The sequence below is a fragment of the Micropterus salmoides genome, unplaced genomic scaffold (genome assembly GCF_014851395.1).
Source record: "Micropterus salmoides isolate LMB-PRFRI ecotype aquatic unplaced genomic scaffold, ASM1485139v1 Ms_hic_scaffold_9, whole genome shotgun sequence".
NCBI lineage: Eukaryota > Metazoa > Chordata > Actinopteri > Centrarchiformes > Centrarchidae > Micropterus > Micropterus salmoides.
This window is the reverse complement of record NW_024044681.1, coordinates 36,015,196-36,035,490: the sequence shown is the minus strand read 5'-3', so window position 1 is coordinate 36,035,490 and position 20,295 is coordinate 36,015,196. Positions and strand designations below refer to the sequence as shown.

The 20,295-nt window shown below is 40.2% G+C and overlaps 1 protein-coding gene across 5 annotated transcripts in view; it reads left to right on the top strand.

The window, feature by feature from the left end:
- The first annotated feature begins 5,229 nt into the window (after positions 1-5,229).
- LOC119895372 (HMG box transcription factor BBX) overlaps positions 5,230-20,295 on the top strand; it is a 31,768-nt gene continuing 16,702 nt past the window's right edge. For 2 of the 5 annotated variants that reach the window (XM_038708461.1, XM_038708456.1), the window contains exons 1-4: positions 10,606-10,735; positions 12,097-12,174; positions 17,649-17,820; positions 17,921-18,178. In XM_038708461.1, the coding sequence (XP_038564389.1) occupies positions 17,662-17,820; positions 17,921-18,178 (417 nt within the window). In that variant the 5' untranslated portion in view covers positions 10,606-10,735; positions 12,097-12,174; positions 17,649-17,661. Of the gene's footprint in view, positions 5,350-10,605; positions 10,736-11,473; positions 11,585-12,096; positions 12,175-17,648; positions 17,821-17,920; positions 18,179-20,295 lie in introns of those variants that run through there. The other 3 variants (XM_038708458.1, XM_038708460.1, XM_038708459.1) reach the window with 3 other exon arrangements.

Here is a 20,295-nt window from a genome sequence, read left to right as displayed (position 1 = left end):
AGGACAGCACTTTGCCACATTATCACATTACCTTGACGACGCTGAAACATGTAGCACACTTTTTATTTTATGTTTTTACCTGATTTTGTCAGGGTTTGTTGAGTGAGTGCAGCAGGAGTGAGCCCAAACGCAAGACACTTGTGAGCTGAGATGGAGTTCAAGGTTTTATTTATCCCAAGCACGACAACAGGCATAAACAGAACTCTTAAAGTACTCACAGTACCTTACTACCCCACCAGAGCACTGCGCTCCCAGAATGCAGGGTTACTTGTGGTTCCTAGAGTCTCCAAAAGTAGACTAGGAGCCAGAGCGTTCAGCTATCAAGCTCCTCTCCTGTGGAACCAGGTTCCAGTTTGGGTTCAGGAGGCAGACACCATCTCCACATTTAGGAGTAGGCTTAAAACTTTCCTCTTTGATAAAGCTTATAGTTAGGGCTGGCTCAGGTGAGTCCTGAACCATCCCTTAGTTCTGCTGCTATAGGCCTAGATTGCCGGGAGACTTCCCATGATGCATTGAGCTCCTCTCTCCTCCGCTTTCTCTCCCTCTGTATGCAACCTCATCCCATTAATGCATGTTACTAACTCTCCCCTTTCCGGTAGTCTTGTGCTTTCTCGTCCCTCTCCTCTCTCCTCCTATCACTTCCTGCAGGTGTTTCTAGCTCTGGAGCTGTGGAGTCTGGATCTGTGGTTGCGGGTCACCTGCTGCACCCGTGTTCCTGCTCGACACCCTCTGCTACAATTATTATTACTATTCCTATTGTTATTATTGTTATTATAATTATTAACATTACGATTATTATCAAACACTACCAACCACCCTATCTCTCTCCCTCACCCCCAACCGGTCGAGGCAGATGAGCCCACCCTGAGCCATGGTTCTGCTCGAGGTTTCTGCCTCTTAAAAGGAAGTTTTTCCTTGCCTCTGTTGCCTAGTGCTGCTCTTGGTGGGAACTGTTTCTGTAAATAATATCACAGAGTACGGTCTAGACCTGCTCTTTTACAAAAAGCACCATGAGATAACTGTTTTTGTGATTTGACGATATACAAATTAAATTGAATTGAATACAAATACAGACTTGTGTGACAGACTTGCTAACCAATCACAAGCGCCATTCGCCTCCTCCCTCAGGAAAACGTGTTGGATAATGGCGCCAGCAAACAGATACAGGCAGCAGCTGTGCCACGTTTTTTTCCGGTGTCAACTCACACTTATGTGTTTCATCAGTGGAGTGTTTAGCTGCCCTACGTTGTTGACATGTTGTTAATTTGCCATTTTGTGTGCTTCAACTACAGAGAACAGTGCTCTGTGAGCCAGTTTTGTTCCGCTCTCCGCATGCTACATATCCCACATGGAGCATTTCAGATTAAGAGCGTTTTTGCCTGCCTGAGTTTTCTGACTTGTTCAGCTGTCCTTGATTTTTGTGCTTCTACCATGACTAAGTAGGCTGTGTTGTTAAATTGTTTCTCTTTTTGTCTGTTTTAACTGTGTTAAATGTTGATGTACGATTGGGACTCTGCACAGGGTATTTTATTTTGAAAATCTTGAAATCTGAAATTCTCTATGCCGTTCTGTGTCTGACTTCCTGCCTGGTTCATCTGCTCTGTGCTTCTTGACGCAGCTTCCGTCAAAAATAGACTGGCTGTGAATGTTGAACTTTAGCTAAACAAAAAAATTTTAAAAATCGCAAATCGAATCATAATCGCAATATCTGGCAGAAATATCGCAATTAGATTTTTTCCCCAAATTGTTCAGCACTACCATAAAACAACCGGTTTCTTTACTAGCCTAGTTATGCAGGCAGGGCAGTAAGCTAAAATAGTAACGTTAGTTACTGAAAAGCAGCAGGCGAGCTAACTCAATGTATCAACAATGTATCACGTAGGCAAAATGCAGTAAATGTAACGAGCATGGACTAGTTCAACCTCAAGCTCATAAAAAATATTAGTGTAACGTTGCAGAGGGAGTTAACTGAGTTTCCAGCATGTTGTGTGAAGCTGTCTCTGCCTGTTTATAGCCGCTCTCACACTGCCTTTCTTTCCTGTGAGTATTGCGCCAATATGCCTCTTGCTGCGCTGAATGAAAGTTACGGAGCCGGTGTTGATCTGCCTCTGAGCCTGGAACACTGAGTAACAGAATCTGAACATGTCTGGAGAAAAGCCACAGCTGCATGCCGGTGTTTCCACGTTCATTGCAGGATCTGTGTTAGAAAGCGGTTGTGTTTTGGATTATGCTCGCTCAGGAATTCGAGCCTATGACCCTTTAAAAATCATGTCAAAAAAATCTAATCAGTCAATAACTGTCAAATTCAATCTTCACAGCTTCAGGCAAAGAAGACCATTGCTACTGTGGGAGATAAAAACCCTCAAGCTAGGCATGTGGAATATTCAAACATCATGACTAAAAGCTTAAAAATTTATCTTCAGCACTATTAGAAAATGCTGCCAGAATGTTTCTTCGTGCAATGATCTTTTCTAATATTAAATACTGTATTACAAAACTGGTCACTAGTAAATGCAATAACAGCCAAACCAATAGATAAAAAGCCCCTTTCATCAATGCTTCATCCTTCAGAAACCGCTCCATAAGTTTTAAAGTAACAAAATGTGGGAAAAAGTGAAGCGCTGTGAACTTTTACAATACTCTTACAGCTCATGGAAATCAAAAATCCATATCTGAAAATATCAGAATAAATATGAATGAAACAGAAATGTTGACCAAAATCTCTGAATCTGGTTCAGTACACAAAAAACAATCATGAGGAAGACTTCTGACTTGACAGTTCAGAACACACTCATTGACACCCTCCACAAGGAGGGTAAGCCACAGAAGGTCATTGCTGAGTGCATATTCAAAGCATATTCATGGAAAGTTGACTGGAAAGTTAATGTGTGGTAGGAAAAGTTACACAACAAGGATGACCGCAGGCTTGAGAGGATTGTCAAGCAAAGCAGATTCAAGAACTTACGGCGGCTTCCCAAGGACTGCACTGAGGCTGGAGTGTAACATTCCCAGTGTTAAGCCACTTCTGAAGCAGAGACAATGTCAGAAGCTTACCTGGGCTAAGGAGAAAAATAAGTAGACTGTTGCTCAGTGGTCCAAAGTCCTCTTTTCAAATGAAAGTAAATTTTGCATTTCATTAGGAAATCAAGGTCCCAGAGTCTGGAGGACGAGTGGAGAGACACAGAGTCCAAGTTGCTTGAAGTCCAGTGTGAAGTTTCCACTGTCAGTGATGATCTGGGGTGCCATGTCATCTGCTGGTGTTGGTCCATTGTGTTTAATCAAGTCCAGAGTTAATGCAGCGTCTACCAGGAGGTTTTAGAGCACTTCATGCTCCCGCCTGCTGACAATTTATGGGGATTTACTTTTCCAGCAGGACTTGACACTTGCCCACAGGGCCAAAATCACTAACTGGTTTGTTTACCGTGGTGTTACTGTGCTTGATTGGCCAGCCAACTCGCCTGACCTGAACCTGAAAGAAAATCTATGGTCAAGAAGAATACAGACAAGATTAAAACATATAAAGATGAAATATTTCACTTTATGTGTAATGAATCTAGAATATATGAAAGTTTCACTTTTTTAATAAAATTACAGAAATAAATGAACTTTTTCACGATATTCTAGTTTTATGAGATGCACCTGTGTGCCACCTATTTATCCATGAGGGCACACCATCAAGATGAGGCCGGGAGAGGTGGAAGGTAAGGCAAATACTATGAGGGACATGTGCTGCAGCTAATCAGTGACTTGACCACAACGCACTTGCATTAACTCAGGTAATCACCTTGTTGTGTCACCCTGGAATAGACAGTAACCATGGTAAGAAAAATACTAAACTATGGTAGCACCATGCTACTTGGAATATGGTCACCTTCATTTGTGTTTCGTTTAAAGCCTGATTTGCTGTCTCTATGCTTTGAACCAACAGGTCTCTGAAACGTGAGAGAGCACATAGACTGGATTGTGTGCCGTTACACTTTAACCCCATTTCCTCTTTTCTAAAAACCTATTAATGCAACTTCATGTTTCTCTGGCAGTTGAGTATTGACAGTTCCTGTCTCACCTCAAATGTTCACGTTTGCCACATCTTCTTCATGTTCAGTGTTTGCCATCTGCTGGTGAATTTTTGCAATGCCATCAGTAAAAGTGCTAATAATTACATTCCACAATACTAATCAATATAGAGAATGTTTATTGACTAAAGGTGGAAACTCAAAGAAAGAAATCAGAAGAAATTTTGACTTGTCATAGTAGGAAAAGCAAGTATTCAAGTTTTCCTTTAAGGCCCTGAAAGTGAAGCAGTTATTGTAAATGGAATTCAGCCATCACTGAAGTTATTATTTACACCTGGGCGTATCCTACTATGTCATGAAAAAGGCTTATGGTGCCACCATGCAAATTGTTAGTTATTAGGTTGTGCTGGACAGATGGCTAAATTTGTAATTTGGATCACCCTGAATCTAAAATTTGATGTCAAATACATTAAAACCAAAATAACTGAAAATCCTCTAAAAACCACTGAACCTGTTAAAGTATTATTGTGCTACAGCCAAAACATTTACATTCATTACTACTTCATTTAGCGCAGAAAATAGGCTAGATATCGCCACTTCCAAGAGACATAATCTTCATAGTCTGGTTATACTGCTGAGTTGGTGCTCCCCTATCAGCCAGAGCACAGTCTCAGATCCTTAAGCAAGGGCCCCTCTATTCCCGACTTAACACTTTTGCAATCAGGGACCCTCATAGTGGTCTGATTTATTGTGCTGAATTGTTTTATCTTGATTTTACCATTAAGCATTGCTTTATTAATAAAGTGTCTATTATTATAATTAGATTGAATAATTTAATATCAGTCTGTTATTTTATTTGGCATACTTTACACTAATGTCACATTTTTTAGGATTACAGCACTAAAAGTCCCTATGGTGGACAGGCTATAGCAGCATTTTTAGGGGATTAGAAATACAGTATTGTTGCTGATGATTAGAAATACACCATGAAATACCACCGTGCCATTGCAGTCTAACTACCGAATACTAGACACACACTACACGTTTATTTTCTCCCTATTTCGTATTGTTTAGGCCTAAATGTCCCACACGTGTCCTGAACATTAAATTTGAGGACGTTACACTAATCTCAAAACACTAGAATATAACGTCGCTTCCCATTGGTGAAATCCAACTGTCCATCAAAAGGAATGTCCACTCACATACAGCCTTACATGCCGGGGTGGATATCTTCAGTGTGTGCAGTATGCCGCAAAACTGTTGATAATTTCACGGCTAAAGCTTTAAAAGAAGATTTTAGCTACTAGGTGCTCGTTTACTACGTTGCTACTGACAGGTATGTAGTGTTGAACCACCCTTATACCTTGCTCTAATCATTTTTATCAGTTATCACGCGCACAAACACCCAGGAAGCTTAACAAGTAGTCAACTGAGATAGAGTGTAAGCAGCGTTTAGTAGGTCGTTATCGTGGTTCTCTGATGTAGATGCAGATTTTCAGTGACCTTTGTCAATCGCACTGTGCTAAAAGACAAAGTTAAGTCAGGGATGTTGTTAGCAAGTACAGGCCAGTCTGGGTATGAGCACTTTGCAGACCGGGGGAGGGGAGGGATATAGCTGAGATGAGAATTTTCTGCTACCTCGAAGAAAACGAAAGTGATTTTTATTACATTATATGACTGAACAAGTCTGTATTTCTGCCAAAATGAACGCATCATAGTGTTCTTTTTGTAAGTTGAAGTCGTTTAATGTGTTGACTTTGCCTACAGTAACATTCATCATCAAGTGAAGTGCTGCGTTTCTGTACGACTGTCAAAGTAGACGGAATAAGAAAGATGACTTCCGGTTGACATTATGAAAATAAAAGTATCGATTTGAATTTAAGATGGATTAAATTAGAGTACGATACATTTTATTGTCATTGCACAGAGTACAAGTACTGCGACAACTAAATGCAGTTTAGCCTTTAACCAGAAGTGTAAAAAGCGGTGCAATAAGTTATATACATATGTATAGGAGTAGTAAGTACAATAAACAGTTGGAGGTAGATGTAAAATATATACAGTATAAACATGTGCAACAGTTTCAATAGGAAACATATAGCACAGGCATAGTACAACTAGTACAACTATACTCTAGAGGTCAGATACCTTACAACTTCAACGAAAAGCCCCGGATTTTATTTGCTTCAATCACAGGACTCACCTGGCCTATGTTTGGAACAGGCCTTTAGTTACTTTCCCTCAAAACTCTTGCTCAGCAAAATCTGTATTTAAACCAGTGTGAATATTACTTACTTAATAAAAATTAGGCTATAGAATAACATATCAATTACGAGTCATTAATTTGATCGAGGTCAGAGAGAGTCGCGACCAGGCCATACTTGTCAACATTAGGATTTGAAAATTGTCATTTTACATTTAGACAAGGGTACACACAGTGAATCCTAAAATCACCACTAGGCAACCACATGCTTTAAAATATCAGTAATCAACAATAATTGGGTCAACTAATTCCTACATTAAGTAGCCTAAGTGACTACAGTTAGTTGGATGTGAATGTGATACCTGGTTGAAAGTGAAATGTGAAAGTGAAAAGTGAAACTTACAGGTTTATTTACAGTATGTATAACTTGAATGAGGATATATAGACATCACTTACACATTGTGCTTAAATTGTAATTCTGCGAGGTTACTGGTTAAGTGAGGCACTTGGTAGAAGAGGGTGATTAGGAAGTACGGGTAAGCCTCCTCCCATTTGGTGAGATACTTTTAGCCATAAAATTATAGCCTTTTTGGCAGGTCCCTCTCACATTCATCTGTCGTTGAATCCTCATGCTGTTGTTCTTATTCTTCAACCTTCTTCTTGTTTTATTGGTAGGTGATGTTTGAGTGAATGACTTCCTGTCACTAGATTTTACAGCTAATGTTCTACATACTGCCACCTGCTATCCTGGAGGGGTAGGTAGCAAACATATCAAATACGTCTGCGGGTTTTCTTTTTTGAAAGATTAAAAATAATGGAGATTCACAGGAAAATATTTAAACTGTAGGACAGCGGGAGAGAGTGGTAAAATACAGGAGAATCCCGAAAAAAAACAAAGGCAGGGTTGACTGGTATGATCTAGGCCGACCTCATGCCCAGAGAGAGAGAGAGAGAGAGAGAGAGAGAGAGAGAGAGAGAGAGAGAGACCTATATCAAAATATCAGTTGCTTACCTTAGAAAGGATGAAAGCCAAAGGTTAAGCAGCTTAGAACTAGCTCAAACGGACGAGCCGGTGGGATTGAAGAGGTTTTATACAGCCAAAGAACTTCTAACTGAGACCTGTGTTTATTTGTCAAAATGTGTAGCCACACTAGATAAATAAAAGGAAAAGGCATCTAATCGGGACTAGGCTTTTAATTGAAGTTTTACGTTATGGTTATTTCTTATTTCATCATTTTAATTCTACTTCATTCTCCACCTTATTTTAGTGTTTAGTTACTACTGGAATTTGCTCACCTTACTTTAAACGCACATATCTCCACCTATGGGGCGAGTTCAATCTCAAAACGTTTTGCACCGGTTTGCAACTTTTTCGTATTGAAAAGGTTTTTTCAGCGCTGAACTCGCCCCTGGTCTCTTACTGCAAACACACCTGGCTAACCCCGCCTCCTTCTGTCTCTCTCTCCCTGCATGTGTCTGCTGTGGTGACTTTCTCCATGCATCTGTGATTTAAATGTTAACAGATCACTGATGCAATAGAATTTGGACCCACCAATGTGCTGTAGCCAGGCTAGACCATAGACTATATAATAGAAGTGGACGTAGTCATGGTGACGTCACCTGTTGGTTTGTGGACTGCCGCTTTGAAGCGTCGAGTTTGGCCGATAGGGCGCCGCCATGTTGAGTTTTTGCAACCAGCGGCACCGGACGTGACCATATTTGGACGAGACGGTGGAGCTAACGGCCGTGTGCGGAGCTAGCTAGCTTGCTTAGCTAGGTGCATCTGTAATTCATAATTCATCCGACTGCTAATAATAAGCTTTTTCAACAGCGCTGGTTAAATTTACACAGTGCCATGGGTACAAGTCGCCTCTAGCCTGACTGACATGTCGTCATGGTAACGACTTGTCAATCATAGATAATCCCGCCCTGAAGCACACTCTGCTTTATGGTCTATTTTCCTCTAAATGGGAGCATAATGTACTAAATGAACATCAAGTTGTATTGAAGAAGACCTGAAACTAGCGATTGAGACCACAAACTCATTATTAAAGTGTTTACTGAGGTTATTATTCAGGTCAGAAGTAGAGTCATTTTATCATTATTTCTAACGGAGCCGGACTTCCTTTTGCAACCAGAAGAGTCGCCCCCTGCTGGCCGTTCAATAGAATGCAGGTTTCACTCCGGTGTTCGCATCAGATCGCTGACCGGCAGCTTCGTGCTTGGGCTAGACACATGGAATAGAACGATACTGCCTATACCCAAAATCAACCACTAGAGGGCAAAAACACTCTACAGGCCATTTCAGTAATGATTGTATTTAAAAACGATTAACAACAATTTCAATCTGCACCAAGAAAATAGGTAAAATGAGCAATACATAAACTCTCAAGTCCCAGTAACCAAACACTATGGGCCAGTCAGCACATACCATATATCGACATTCAACTGCAGGTTTTTGTCTCTATTTTAATACTATGTGGTTTGTCGGCCCAGAAGTAAATGTGATATACATGCAACACAGTTCAGAAGAGACTTGAAACAAATAGGAAGATAACTACTAATTGCAAATTTGGACAATGGTACAATGCAGACCAGGTAGTATTCTTCCAGCAACATAGTACTGGTCTCTGGTCTCCAGTCACTGGAATATAATGAAGCTATCATGTTTAGTCCTTCATGTAGTCTCAACATGGAGGCAATACATCAGGGCTTAATAGCAACCTTTTGTCCAGGGTCCCTTATAAGTTAATTATACCACTGCTTTCTTCTTTCTTTATATTTTCTACTTACTGTTGTCATTATTAAGCAGCAATATACACAGGCAAATTCCTTATATGTGAAAATCAACTTGGCAGTAAACCTGATTTTGACAATTCCATAGTTGCTACACACTATTAATATCCTAAATATATTCTTTCAGGATGGGGATCATTCATTTTTATTGATATTGATACCAGACCAAAGGGGCATGAGGTAGGCCTGCACTGTATGAGGAAAATATTCATCGTTAGATATTATGACTTGGGATAAATAAACAGATATTGAAGTGTGCATATTAGCTGCCTGGTTGTTTTTAAATTAATTATAGGATTAGATAAATACAACAACATTAATGTTTACAACAGCAAACAAACTCAGTATGTGTTTAGAAAGAAGAAAAACTCAGCCATCAGCCTGTATCAGTCCCTCCTCTTCCTGTTATTCACTGCCTGCAGGTAACGTTACCTGGTCAAAGGAGCAGCTGAGTTTTTAACAGTGTGCCTACAGAGACCAGTGTATGGGGCAGACACACAGCTTTCTTTTAGCTTGTTTCTAACATTCTAACGTTAGCTGTGCTTGTATAAAACATACAGGATGACAGACTGAGGACAGAGATGATTAAATTAACCCTTTCTACATGTTTACCCTACGCACAGGTGTATTGATGAAGTATTGTCTTCTTACTTGCACGTACTTACAGTAATGAGCGTAGCTGTCGGCAAATCGAGTAGTTGGGAGCTAACTTAACTTCACCGCCTCCACCGCGAGCGAGCGGCGTCTCTGCTGGCCGCTGTGTGTCTGTATGTAGCCGACAGAGAGCAGCAGAGTGAGCTGAATACCGCGTTTCGGTGCCATCAATAAAAACATTTGTTTTCTTATCCATCGTCCAGCGTTTCAACTTAAATTAGATGCTCGAGACGTAACGTTTTATTATAGGACCTATAATATAGGTCTTGATAGCAATATTGATCAACTCGGACCTTATTCATATTCGGATTTTAAGAAATTTTGGAACCGGGTCCATTTAGAACTGGGTATCGATCCTCATCCCTAATCTTATTCGATTTTAGAATCTTTTTATTATGTATTTTATTTTACTCTTTTAAAATCCTACTTACATGTGTTTTTTTGTGTGTTTTTTTTATTGTCCTATGTATTTTTTAATATCTTGTCATAATGGCTCAAATGTCTTAAGTAAAGCACTTTGAATTACCTTGTTGTTGAAAGGTACTACACATATTATATATTACACTGGCCTTTAACTTGCCTAAATATTTCCAACACCAGGCTTACTTCAAAACAACTTTTGCTTTTGAAAAATGCTCTTTTAAAATAGATTTTGGTGAGAGGTCCTGAGACAATGTTGTATTGAGAGACACATCATGTACTGTATGTACTAATGAATGTATAATAACCATTATATCAAAGCTGAACAACACTGACTTACAATAATAGGCCAATGTTTGCACGACTTGAAGGAATATCTGCTATGTAGACAGAATCCAGTCATACTCATTTGTTGGGCTCAAGTTTTCCTGAACATTGGTAGCTTAATAGAAGAGATTCGTCGCTTTAATTGCTTTTATTTTGGTGCGAAATCGCTGTATCCGGTTTGCGCGGGTGTCATTTGGGTGGACTTGACGCGGCTGTGTTTAGTACAGCTAGTGCTGAACTGTTATGATGTGTCAATAAGTTAATAAGGTGGACGGCACCAATGATGAGAGGCCCCCCCCGATACCTGAGCAGGATATTAGAGGTTGGTTTAGACATTGAGGAGACGTTCATGACAGAGAACTTGTGGTTTTATTGATTTTTCGTTAAAACGCGGTCGCTATTTTGTCAACCTCTCAGTCAGTCACTGAAAAATTGTAATTATCGCTGCTTTGGACATGATGTCCGCCGGCTTTTCTCTTTGAATTTGTTTGTTTCCTATCGACATTTCATTGATAACTAGTGTTATAGACCAAGCATTGTTGTCACTGTTACTGTGTTGCTTAAATATGTCTTCACTCCTGTTTGAAATCGCCGTGTAAAATGGCAAAGCAACTGTTTCTCAGTGAGGTGGTATGACTTGCCCCCCCTCTTCCTATCCGCATCAAATACACAGTGACAAACCTGCGTTGTATGGAAACGAACAGTTGCAACAGCACAGACAAGTATTTTGCCCACAGCTAAATCTGTGAGTTTTGTCAGCAGCTGTTCAAGAAGCTTATACTGTTTTGGAAACCGTTGCATTTTTAAAACCGTAATACGTCTAGTTAGCAGGCTGTAGCGCTAGCAAGCTAACTAGCTACTTTTATTCCTAGTAACACTGCTAGAAAATGGAGCTAACAGTTCCTGCTCAGCAAAACATTGCCCACAGATGCATGTGCCTGCACAGAAAATCCCCAGTTTAATTAATCATTGTGGGTTTTTGACCTCGGAGTGGGAGACATTTCGACGACATTGTCATCGGAGAGTTTGACAGGAGTGAAATATCCCCACTACTGTACTGTACTTGGGGTTTCTCCTCCAAACCGAAGCAAGATGGACTCTCATTCGGCTTGTCTGTCTTGTCAGAGCTCGGCTCGACATTTTGCACGGAGATGAAAATGTATGCTTAGAGGTAGGAGCACATTAGGTAGGCAAACGGGTCTTTTATTGGCATAGCTCACACATTTTGTGCTGTTATTGTGCGTGTGAAGCCAGATCCAGTAACGTTAGCGCAAGACTTCACTCCCAAAACAGGCAGTCCGATCGGGCATCAGCGGTTTACCTGGGAACACAACTAAACCTCTACGCAGCAAAATACCAACTGCAACTGTGCCTGCTTAATTTAAGCTGTATAACGTGGTATGCAATGCATCCAGTGGTCTCAGGGTTTTGGCCTACATGTTTTGCTTTTGGCCACAAGGGCGGATCGACTGCACGATTGAAGTGATCGGTAATCAGATCAGACAAAATGTCCCACCGTACTTTGAAGCTGAGGATGTCTTGTGCTATGTAGTGTCACTCACTAATGATCGATTAAAGTTGCTTTGCGCACATGTGCCCTGCAGCCGAGCTCCTGTTGTTGGAAAATTGTTGCAGAGATGACAGTGTAACGCATGACTGAGAGCGGTGTCTTGTATTTTATAGGTCATCGTCATTGCATGACAAAGGCTGTGGCAGATTCATCTTCATCACTCATCCAGCATTTCCATAGTTTTTTCTTCAGTAAGTATCCCTGTTTTCCACTCCACATCTATACATACAAACACTGGAATCTGGTCTCGATGATGTCCAGAAGAAGGCAGCCATTCAGTCATTCATTCTTGGTTGCTAATTTCATTTGTGTCATGTTTAGGAGACATCCAGAACAAGTGTTGAGGAAAAAAATCAGTAAAGGAAATTAAACAGAGATGCTTAATATCAATGTTAAGTAATTCAGCTGTATGTGTGGAACTGCAGCTAACAGTGAAAGAACATAGCTGTGATAGGTGCATGTTTCTGATACAACCCTCTGTTGGTTTTGTTAGAGACAGAGGTGAATACAGGGGGAAAGAGTTATTTATTTGACTTATTTACATTTTGACATTGTTCTGCTGAATGACTAAAATGAGTACAGCAGCAGAATAAGCTTCAGTCCATTAGGAGACACTTAGGGGTACAAGGGTCAAAGACACACTGTCCATACAGCAAACCTAGTTACTGTACTGTGGTGCCTCCATGATGTCTGATTATGTCTTCAATTCTCCAAATTGTTTATGTAACCCTTTCATCATAAACATGGTAACATGTCAGAATCAAGGAAATATTTCACTTCTAAAACACTTTACATAGCTTTTTAATTGATTGCCTGCAGGAGTTTTTCGAGGTCTTTGGCTAACTGACCACTTTCTGTCATGACTTTGGTCCTGTTATCTTTTTTTACAACACAGACCTGCCAAGGAAAGCTCTAAGACAGCACAGAGTCCGTTAATGATCTTGTGCAGCTCTTGTATGACCAGTAACCTGTGACTGCTTGTTGCCCACTGGTCAACCGCAACAGCTTGAGGAAGCCTATTTTCTCCATACTCTTTTTGTCAGATTCAAATCATTAGTCATGTGAGGGTTTCTTCCCTGTCGTTGGGTCACTTGACAGTTTTTCACATCTTGGACCTGTGTGTAAGGAGGTTGTATACTTTGCTCTGAATTCAAATAGTGCTAAAAGGAAGGAACAAATGATTTTCTTACGACCAGAACAAAAACAAAGATGTGGGCTGGGCCACTCTCTACCTGCTGGTGAGTGCAATACATTCTCTTGTCATCAGTTTATTTGAGAGTCTGAATTCTCAGTGTGGAAAGCATGCTCTGAATAGTGACCAATTCCACTGCCCATGGTTGGTACAGGACTTTTAAGTCCCCCAGTGACTATTTAAAAAAGTTACAGTGGTGCCACCATAGATTGTATATAAGAAGTGGACGTAGTCATGGTGACATCACCTGTTGGTTTGTGGACTGCCGCTTTGAAGCGTCGAGTTTGGCCGATAGGGCGCCGCCATGATGAGTTTTTGCAACCAGCGGCACCGGACGTGACCATATTTGGACGAGACGGTGGAGCTAACGGCCGTGTGTGGAGCTAGCTAGCTTGCTTAGCTAGGTGCATCTGTAGTTCAGGTTAACTGTCATTTTAACAGGGCTGATAACTTTGTCTAGAGAACGTCGAGCGAACAGTCTTAAAACTAAATGTACTCACCAGACAAAGTGAACAGCCGACTGCTAATAAGCTTTTTCAACGGTGCTGGTTAAATTTACACAGTGCCATGGGTACAAGTCGCCTCTAGCCTGATTGACATGTTGCCATGGTAACAACTTGTCAATCATGTTGTATGAAGAAGACCTGAAACTAGCGATTGAGACCACAAACTCATTATGAAAGTGTTTACTTATTTCTAATGGAGCCGCACTTCTTTTGCCACCAGAAGAGTCGCCCCCTGCTGGCCGTTCAATAGAATGCAGGTTTCAGGGACTTAAGCATCGGATTCTCGTCTCCGCTTGGGTGCCACCTGTCAGTGATGTCACTCAAAGTATCTCCGTTTCCTGCTCAGTGGTGTCATCTGAAAACCAGCAGCCCCAAATACAATGTTGTAATCCTGAACTACTTTAGAACTTTAGATGGCTTGAATTTTCAGAACTGATACATTTTTGATATATCAATGTACAACCCTATTTCCAAAAAAGTTGTCACGCTGTGTAAAATGAAAAGAGATACAGAATGTGAATGTGAAACATTGAAACCCCATATTTAATTGAAAATAGCACAAAGACAACTTGTCAAATGTTTATACTAGTTTAATTTTATTGTTGTTTGAGAATGAAATGTCAATTTTGAATTTGATGCCAGCAACAGGTTTCAAAAAAGTTGGGACTGGAGCAACAAAAGACTGGAAAAGTTGTTAAATGTTAAAAGAAAACACCTGGTGGAGCATCTCATAAATAATTAGGTCAGCTGGCAACAGGTTAGTAACAAAAAGACCATCCCAATGTTTTTTTTTTTTGAAGTTAAGATAGAGAGGGGCTCAGCGCTCTGTGATAGACTAGAATTTAAAAATAATGTTTCTCAATGGAACATTACAAAGAATCTGCAGATTTCATTGTCTACAGTACATCATTTCATTAGAAGATTCAGAGAATCAGAAGAAATCTCTGTACACAAGGGACAAGGCTTAAACCAATACTGGATGGCCTCAACCTTTGGGCCCCCACACAGTACTGCATAGACTGCAAAAATCGTCGCTGTATCCACAAATGCAAGTAGAAACTTCACTATGCAAAGTTTTGAAATCATGAATGCTGCATCCTCCAGGCTGAAGAGCAGAGGGACCATCCGACTGGTTCTCAGTGCACAGTGTAAAAGCCAGCTTCTGTGATGGTGTGGGCGTGCATTAGTGCACGACATGGGTAACCTGCACATTTGTGAAGGCACCATTAATGCTGAACAATATGTACAGGTTTTGGAGTAATGTGTATATACTGCCAAGTAGACGACATCTTTTCCAGGGACGGCCTTGTTTATTTCAGCAAGACAATGTTGAACCACATTCTGCACGTATTCCCGCAGCATGGCTCTGTAGTAAGAGTCCGGGTGCTAAACCTGCCTGCAGTCCCAACTTGTTACCCACTGAAAATGTTTGGTGCGTTATAAAACCTAAAATACAACAAATGGGCCTAAAATTTTCCTAAAACAATCAATTTTCAGTTTAAACATTTGATAAGATTTCTTTGTGCTATTTTCAATTAAAAATGGGGTTTAAATGTTTTAAACATCACATTTTATTCCTATTTACATTTTACACAGCCTGCCAACTTTTTTGGAAATAGATCTGTAAGCTGATATCATATGTGGAAAAAACCCCCAACACTTTTAAGTTATGTTGGCCTTTCTCATCTTTCATATAGACCTACTTTTTTCATTTATATCTGTTGAGGTTCATATGCAGTGACAAACATTTTAAATATATAAAATATATATATGCAAGCCTTAACCTTGGGGACACTTACAGCCACGATCCTTCGCTTAGCTATTTTGATTTAAACTTTTTACTTTAACCCCAAAATGATCACTGCTTTGTTGTGTTGCAGCAGTTTTGTCCTCTCAAAATATAGCAGAAAAACAGCAGCTGAGTTTTATAAATTACACTGGCCTATTTTAAGATGAAACCTCATTTCTACTGTAGCGCTCTGATAATTGTAATTACTCCATTCTGTTTTCTACAATTTATGACATTAGTGTGGAATTGTATAGGCTACATGTATACTGCACTAAGCGCCAGCAGCTCTGTGTGACTGCATAGTCCGTAACTGTTTTACTCGGAAATATTTCCAACAGATCCTCCAATAAAGTGCTAAATGTCCCAAATCCTGGTGACTTCAGTGACACTTCCGGGAGCTGCTTTATAATAAGAGCACTCATTGGTATCACTTCTTCTCATTGGTCAATGGGGGCATAATTCAGCTTCCTCACTTGCTGCTAGGGCTGGCCAATACGGCCAGAAATGTTGTCACAAAAAAAACATTTCATATTGTTCGATATCAATAATTATCACGATATATGTCAAATCATTCTTTCTTTCAAGTTTAAAGGCAGATTTTTGCTCCTGAGTGAAAATTGAAGAAACCAGATGGTTAATTATGTGGTTAAACTTTTCTTTATGGTCAGAGTGGAACACTTGATGCCAAACAGTGGATCGCTTCACAAATCTGAGGTAGAACATTAAAACAATTATTTTTTATTATTATATATATATATATATATATATATATATATATATATATATATATATATATATATATATTTTTATAAATATATTATCTTTATATTTTTAACAAAATAAATATTTTTATAGAAAATTAAGTGCAAATTTGTTTGTGATTCAAATTAATTAAAGCAATTATTCATTGACGATATATTGAACTTTATTATATTGATATTGAGGAAAATTATCATTATTGTTTTATTGCCAAGCCCTACTTGCTCCCTTACTCATGTTACAATAAACCAAATATAGACAGAAGCTGCAGCTCAGATTAAAGAGACTTTTAGCTTTAAATCAAGCCATTTTCTAATGCCTTCAGCTGCTTCTGAGAGACCGAGATCAGCCCCCATTTCAGTGTTCTGAATTTCTTTCACTAATTCTGGAAACCAGTAATTCAAAAGCTCAACTCACTTAACTTACTTTTGATAAGCGTGTGTGAAAAGGACATTTAAAGTGAATTTATTACAGATCCGCATCTCAGTATCAGAATTGTTAATATTTATTAAGATGTTTTTGAAATATGGGCTTCCGGAGAATTCCAAAATGATTAAATGTAAATGCTCTGTATTTGTATCTTTGTAGTGTTTTGACCACTCAAAGTGCTGTTACACTACATCGTATTCACACATATTTATAATATTACCTAAGTGCTCAAACAGAAACTAACATTAATACACATTCATACACTGATGAACAGCCATTGGGGGCAATTCAGGGTTCAGTATCTTTCCCAAGGACACTTACACATGGAGCCTGTAGGAGCCGCAAATTGAACTTCTGATCTTCCGATTAGCAGGCAACCCACTGTACTCTTACTAAGAATGAGTTTAAGTACAAGATACATTCCCCACCATTTAATTAATGAGGACATAAAAATTCAAAGTACAATCAGATTTCCACCTCTCTATGTTAGCTACGGATTAACATTTCAGTTTTTAACTTCCTGCTCCTTCTCAGACAATTTTATGTTACTGTTGGTTAATTTCCACTATTTACTATGAGATGAAGCCGTGGTTACTTGGTCTGCCAAGGAATGACACGTCAGTGGACATGGTCACGTTACCATTAGTGCAACCACCTGTCGGACACTAGGTGTTCATCATTCATGAACTATAATTAAGGAATGCTCCCTAGCTATTAGACAAAACAGCAAATATCACAACTCTGTGGGGAAATCACTGGACAGGGTTCAGAAATTCGGTTTTTAACGGTCACAGCAAAAGTTTTTTGCAGTCAAAATGTGATTACTAACATTTATATCAGATTTTGCAAAGCTGCTTTAAGACATAAAATGTTCTGGCCAGGTCATGCACATTACCTTACACTATTCAGTGTAGCTTTGCTTCCATTTGATAACATAACTAATAATAGCCTTGGATGGTCTTAAGGTGTGCCCAATCTGCTGTTTCTTAGGTGCGGTAGTACCATGAAGGGTGGAGGAAGGGGTAAGGAGCCACCTGTTGCAGGGGAGGTCACTGGCAAGCGCCCCAAACGCAAATGCCTGCAGTGGCACCCCCTCCTCTCCAAGAAGGCTCTGGATTTCTCTGAGGAGGAGGAAGAAGAGGATGAAGAGGAGCTGGAGAAGGTGAGTGTGTTTGATGGTAACCTGTGTCTGTGAACTGAACAACAGATCACGGAAAACATGGTGCACCACCGCAGCTAACGGTTAATGAATTTGTCATCAGCAGCCACCGCTGTGTGTTCAGGACCAGGGCTCGCAGATGCAGTGTGGAAGCACAACGGAGGAAGTGGAGGAGGACTCGAATGAACAGCGGGCACGGCGGCCAATGAATGCCTTCCTACTCTTCTGCAAACGCCACCGTTCCCTGGTGCGGCAGGAACACCCTCGCCTGGACAACCGTGGGGCAACGAAGATCCTGGCTGACTGGTGGGCTGTGCTAGAGCCCAAGGAGAAGCAGAAGTACACTGACATGGCCAAGGAGGTGGGACTGCGCTTTGACTCTGGCATCTGTACTATTATGTCTTACAGTAGTAATGTTTCAATTTGGTACATTATAATTCTTTCAGTTGGTGCAACTTTGTTGGTGACAAGCTCCTGGATTGTCATGTAGCACTTTACTAGTGTAAATAAAAGTACTATTCCAGCTTAATGTCACATAAGTAGCAAATAAAAGCCAAAGCAGAAGAATAATCAACTTAAACAACAGATTTTAAAGGCCCTGGAAACCTATTTCTCAGTCCAGGGCTCCAGACTAACTACTTGCATTGGATGCACAGTTGCGCCTAAATTTTTCATTTAGGTGCACTGCCACTAAATTTAGGTGAACCCACATTTTTCACAGCACCTTCAGCGCCATAACAGTAAATTCTGTAAATTCCCATACACACTGATAGTTATGTAAAAATGACTGCAAACAAGAACACATACAGGTCTTTATCACAACACAAACAAAAATGGCTGCCATTGTAAAAAAAAAAAAAAGGAAAAAATAGTGCTGACAAACTGAAAATTCTGTGATAGGTCGGCGTGGTAGCATCATTTCCTTCGTGCTCCCTGGAAGTGCAATGTGCTTTGAAGCCAGTTTTACTAGCGGCCAAACAAGAGCGGTAAAACGGTGGATACTTTCTTTAGAGCATCACAACCCATCATAACCCTCAGGATTCAGAATTTGATCCATTCATTCAATAACATTTGGAAAATCATAATTATTATTTTACCCACATTCAAGTTAGTGGAGGGCTAAACCAAAAGTTAGCTAGCTCACAGGCAGAAGTCAACAAAGTGGAACATAGAATCTCCACTGCCAACTAACGTGTTTTGCGGTGTAACTGCAGAGCGACACACACACCAACGTACGAAATGCAAGGGTACGTGTGTTGCCAACGACATAGGTCAAGTCACTATAGGAGTATAAATCCAGCGCCCCTCCTCTGCTTTTGATTGGCTCTCACTTTCTTCCACAAATGAGTTTTGCGGAAAACACACACACACACACAGATAGAGATGCTGCCCACAAAAAATTGTCTTGCGAAATGTCAAGAGCAAATATTGGCATCCTGGCACCGGCTCAATGTATCTGTCTAATGCAGAGTGTACATGAGTGTATTAAATAAAGAGTATAATGTTTAGTTAATAGTATACTGCTAGTATAACAATAATATATTAAATACTACATTCATTATAATTTCAAATAATAGTATACTTTTTTACCACTAGTTGAATATTAAATCCAGTTACAGCTCCAGTTTCATTTCTGAGGGTTATTTTTATTAAATTCTTGTGCAGGAAGAAGGTACATTGGTCTCTAATTTGTACTAACTTGTCAATAGTTTGAAGTTGAACATGTTGAACAACAAAAGCCATCGATACTGCTAACGTTAAATGGCAGCGAGCCAAACCCAAAACCTTCCTCAAGTTCTCCCAGTCTTCTTTTGTCTTACCGCTTCAGTTGCGGACGACGTCTCTCTGTCACAGAGCGACCGCAGCACCGGCATTTCTCTCGGTGCTCCGGTGGCGAGTCAGGCTATGTTTTGAACGATTAGCAGCGGGGTGGGGAGGGCGTTATGGTAGGCTGTTGTCCTAAAAGTTACTCGCACACTGCTCATAAATCATTTTTCTCATTGTACGTAGGCTTATCTGTTGGGGCACATGCAAGAGCCCGGTGTGGGAGGAGATAATTAGCAGGCTGCAGCGCACACACAGAAGACTTGTACTGTTTTATTAAATCACACACTTTTTGCAGTTATGTAATCGCACATGACAACATTGCGTTTAGATTAATTCTGCAGCCCTCCTATAGGCTAGTATAAACAGATTGCTCCACATTTGCTTTGTGCCGTTACATTATTTCCCATCCTGTATGTGTCTGCTCTGACTTTCTCCATCATTAGTATGTTTTAGAAAGTGGCCGAAAAGACACAGAATTCCCCTTTAGAATTTTTCCACCTGCAATTTGTTTTCAGAGCAGCAGGTGTGCCTCACATGGAGTAGGCTTGTTAATGACGTAGCCTATCAAAACGATTGAAACCAACGTGGTGAATGACATCTGCACTGGTGTGTTCGCTGTGGCTTTACCTGGTCCAAGCTTGTAAGATATCG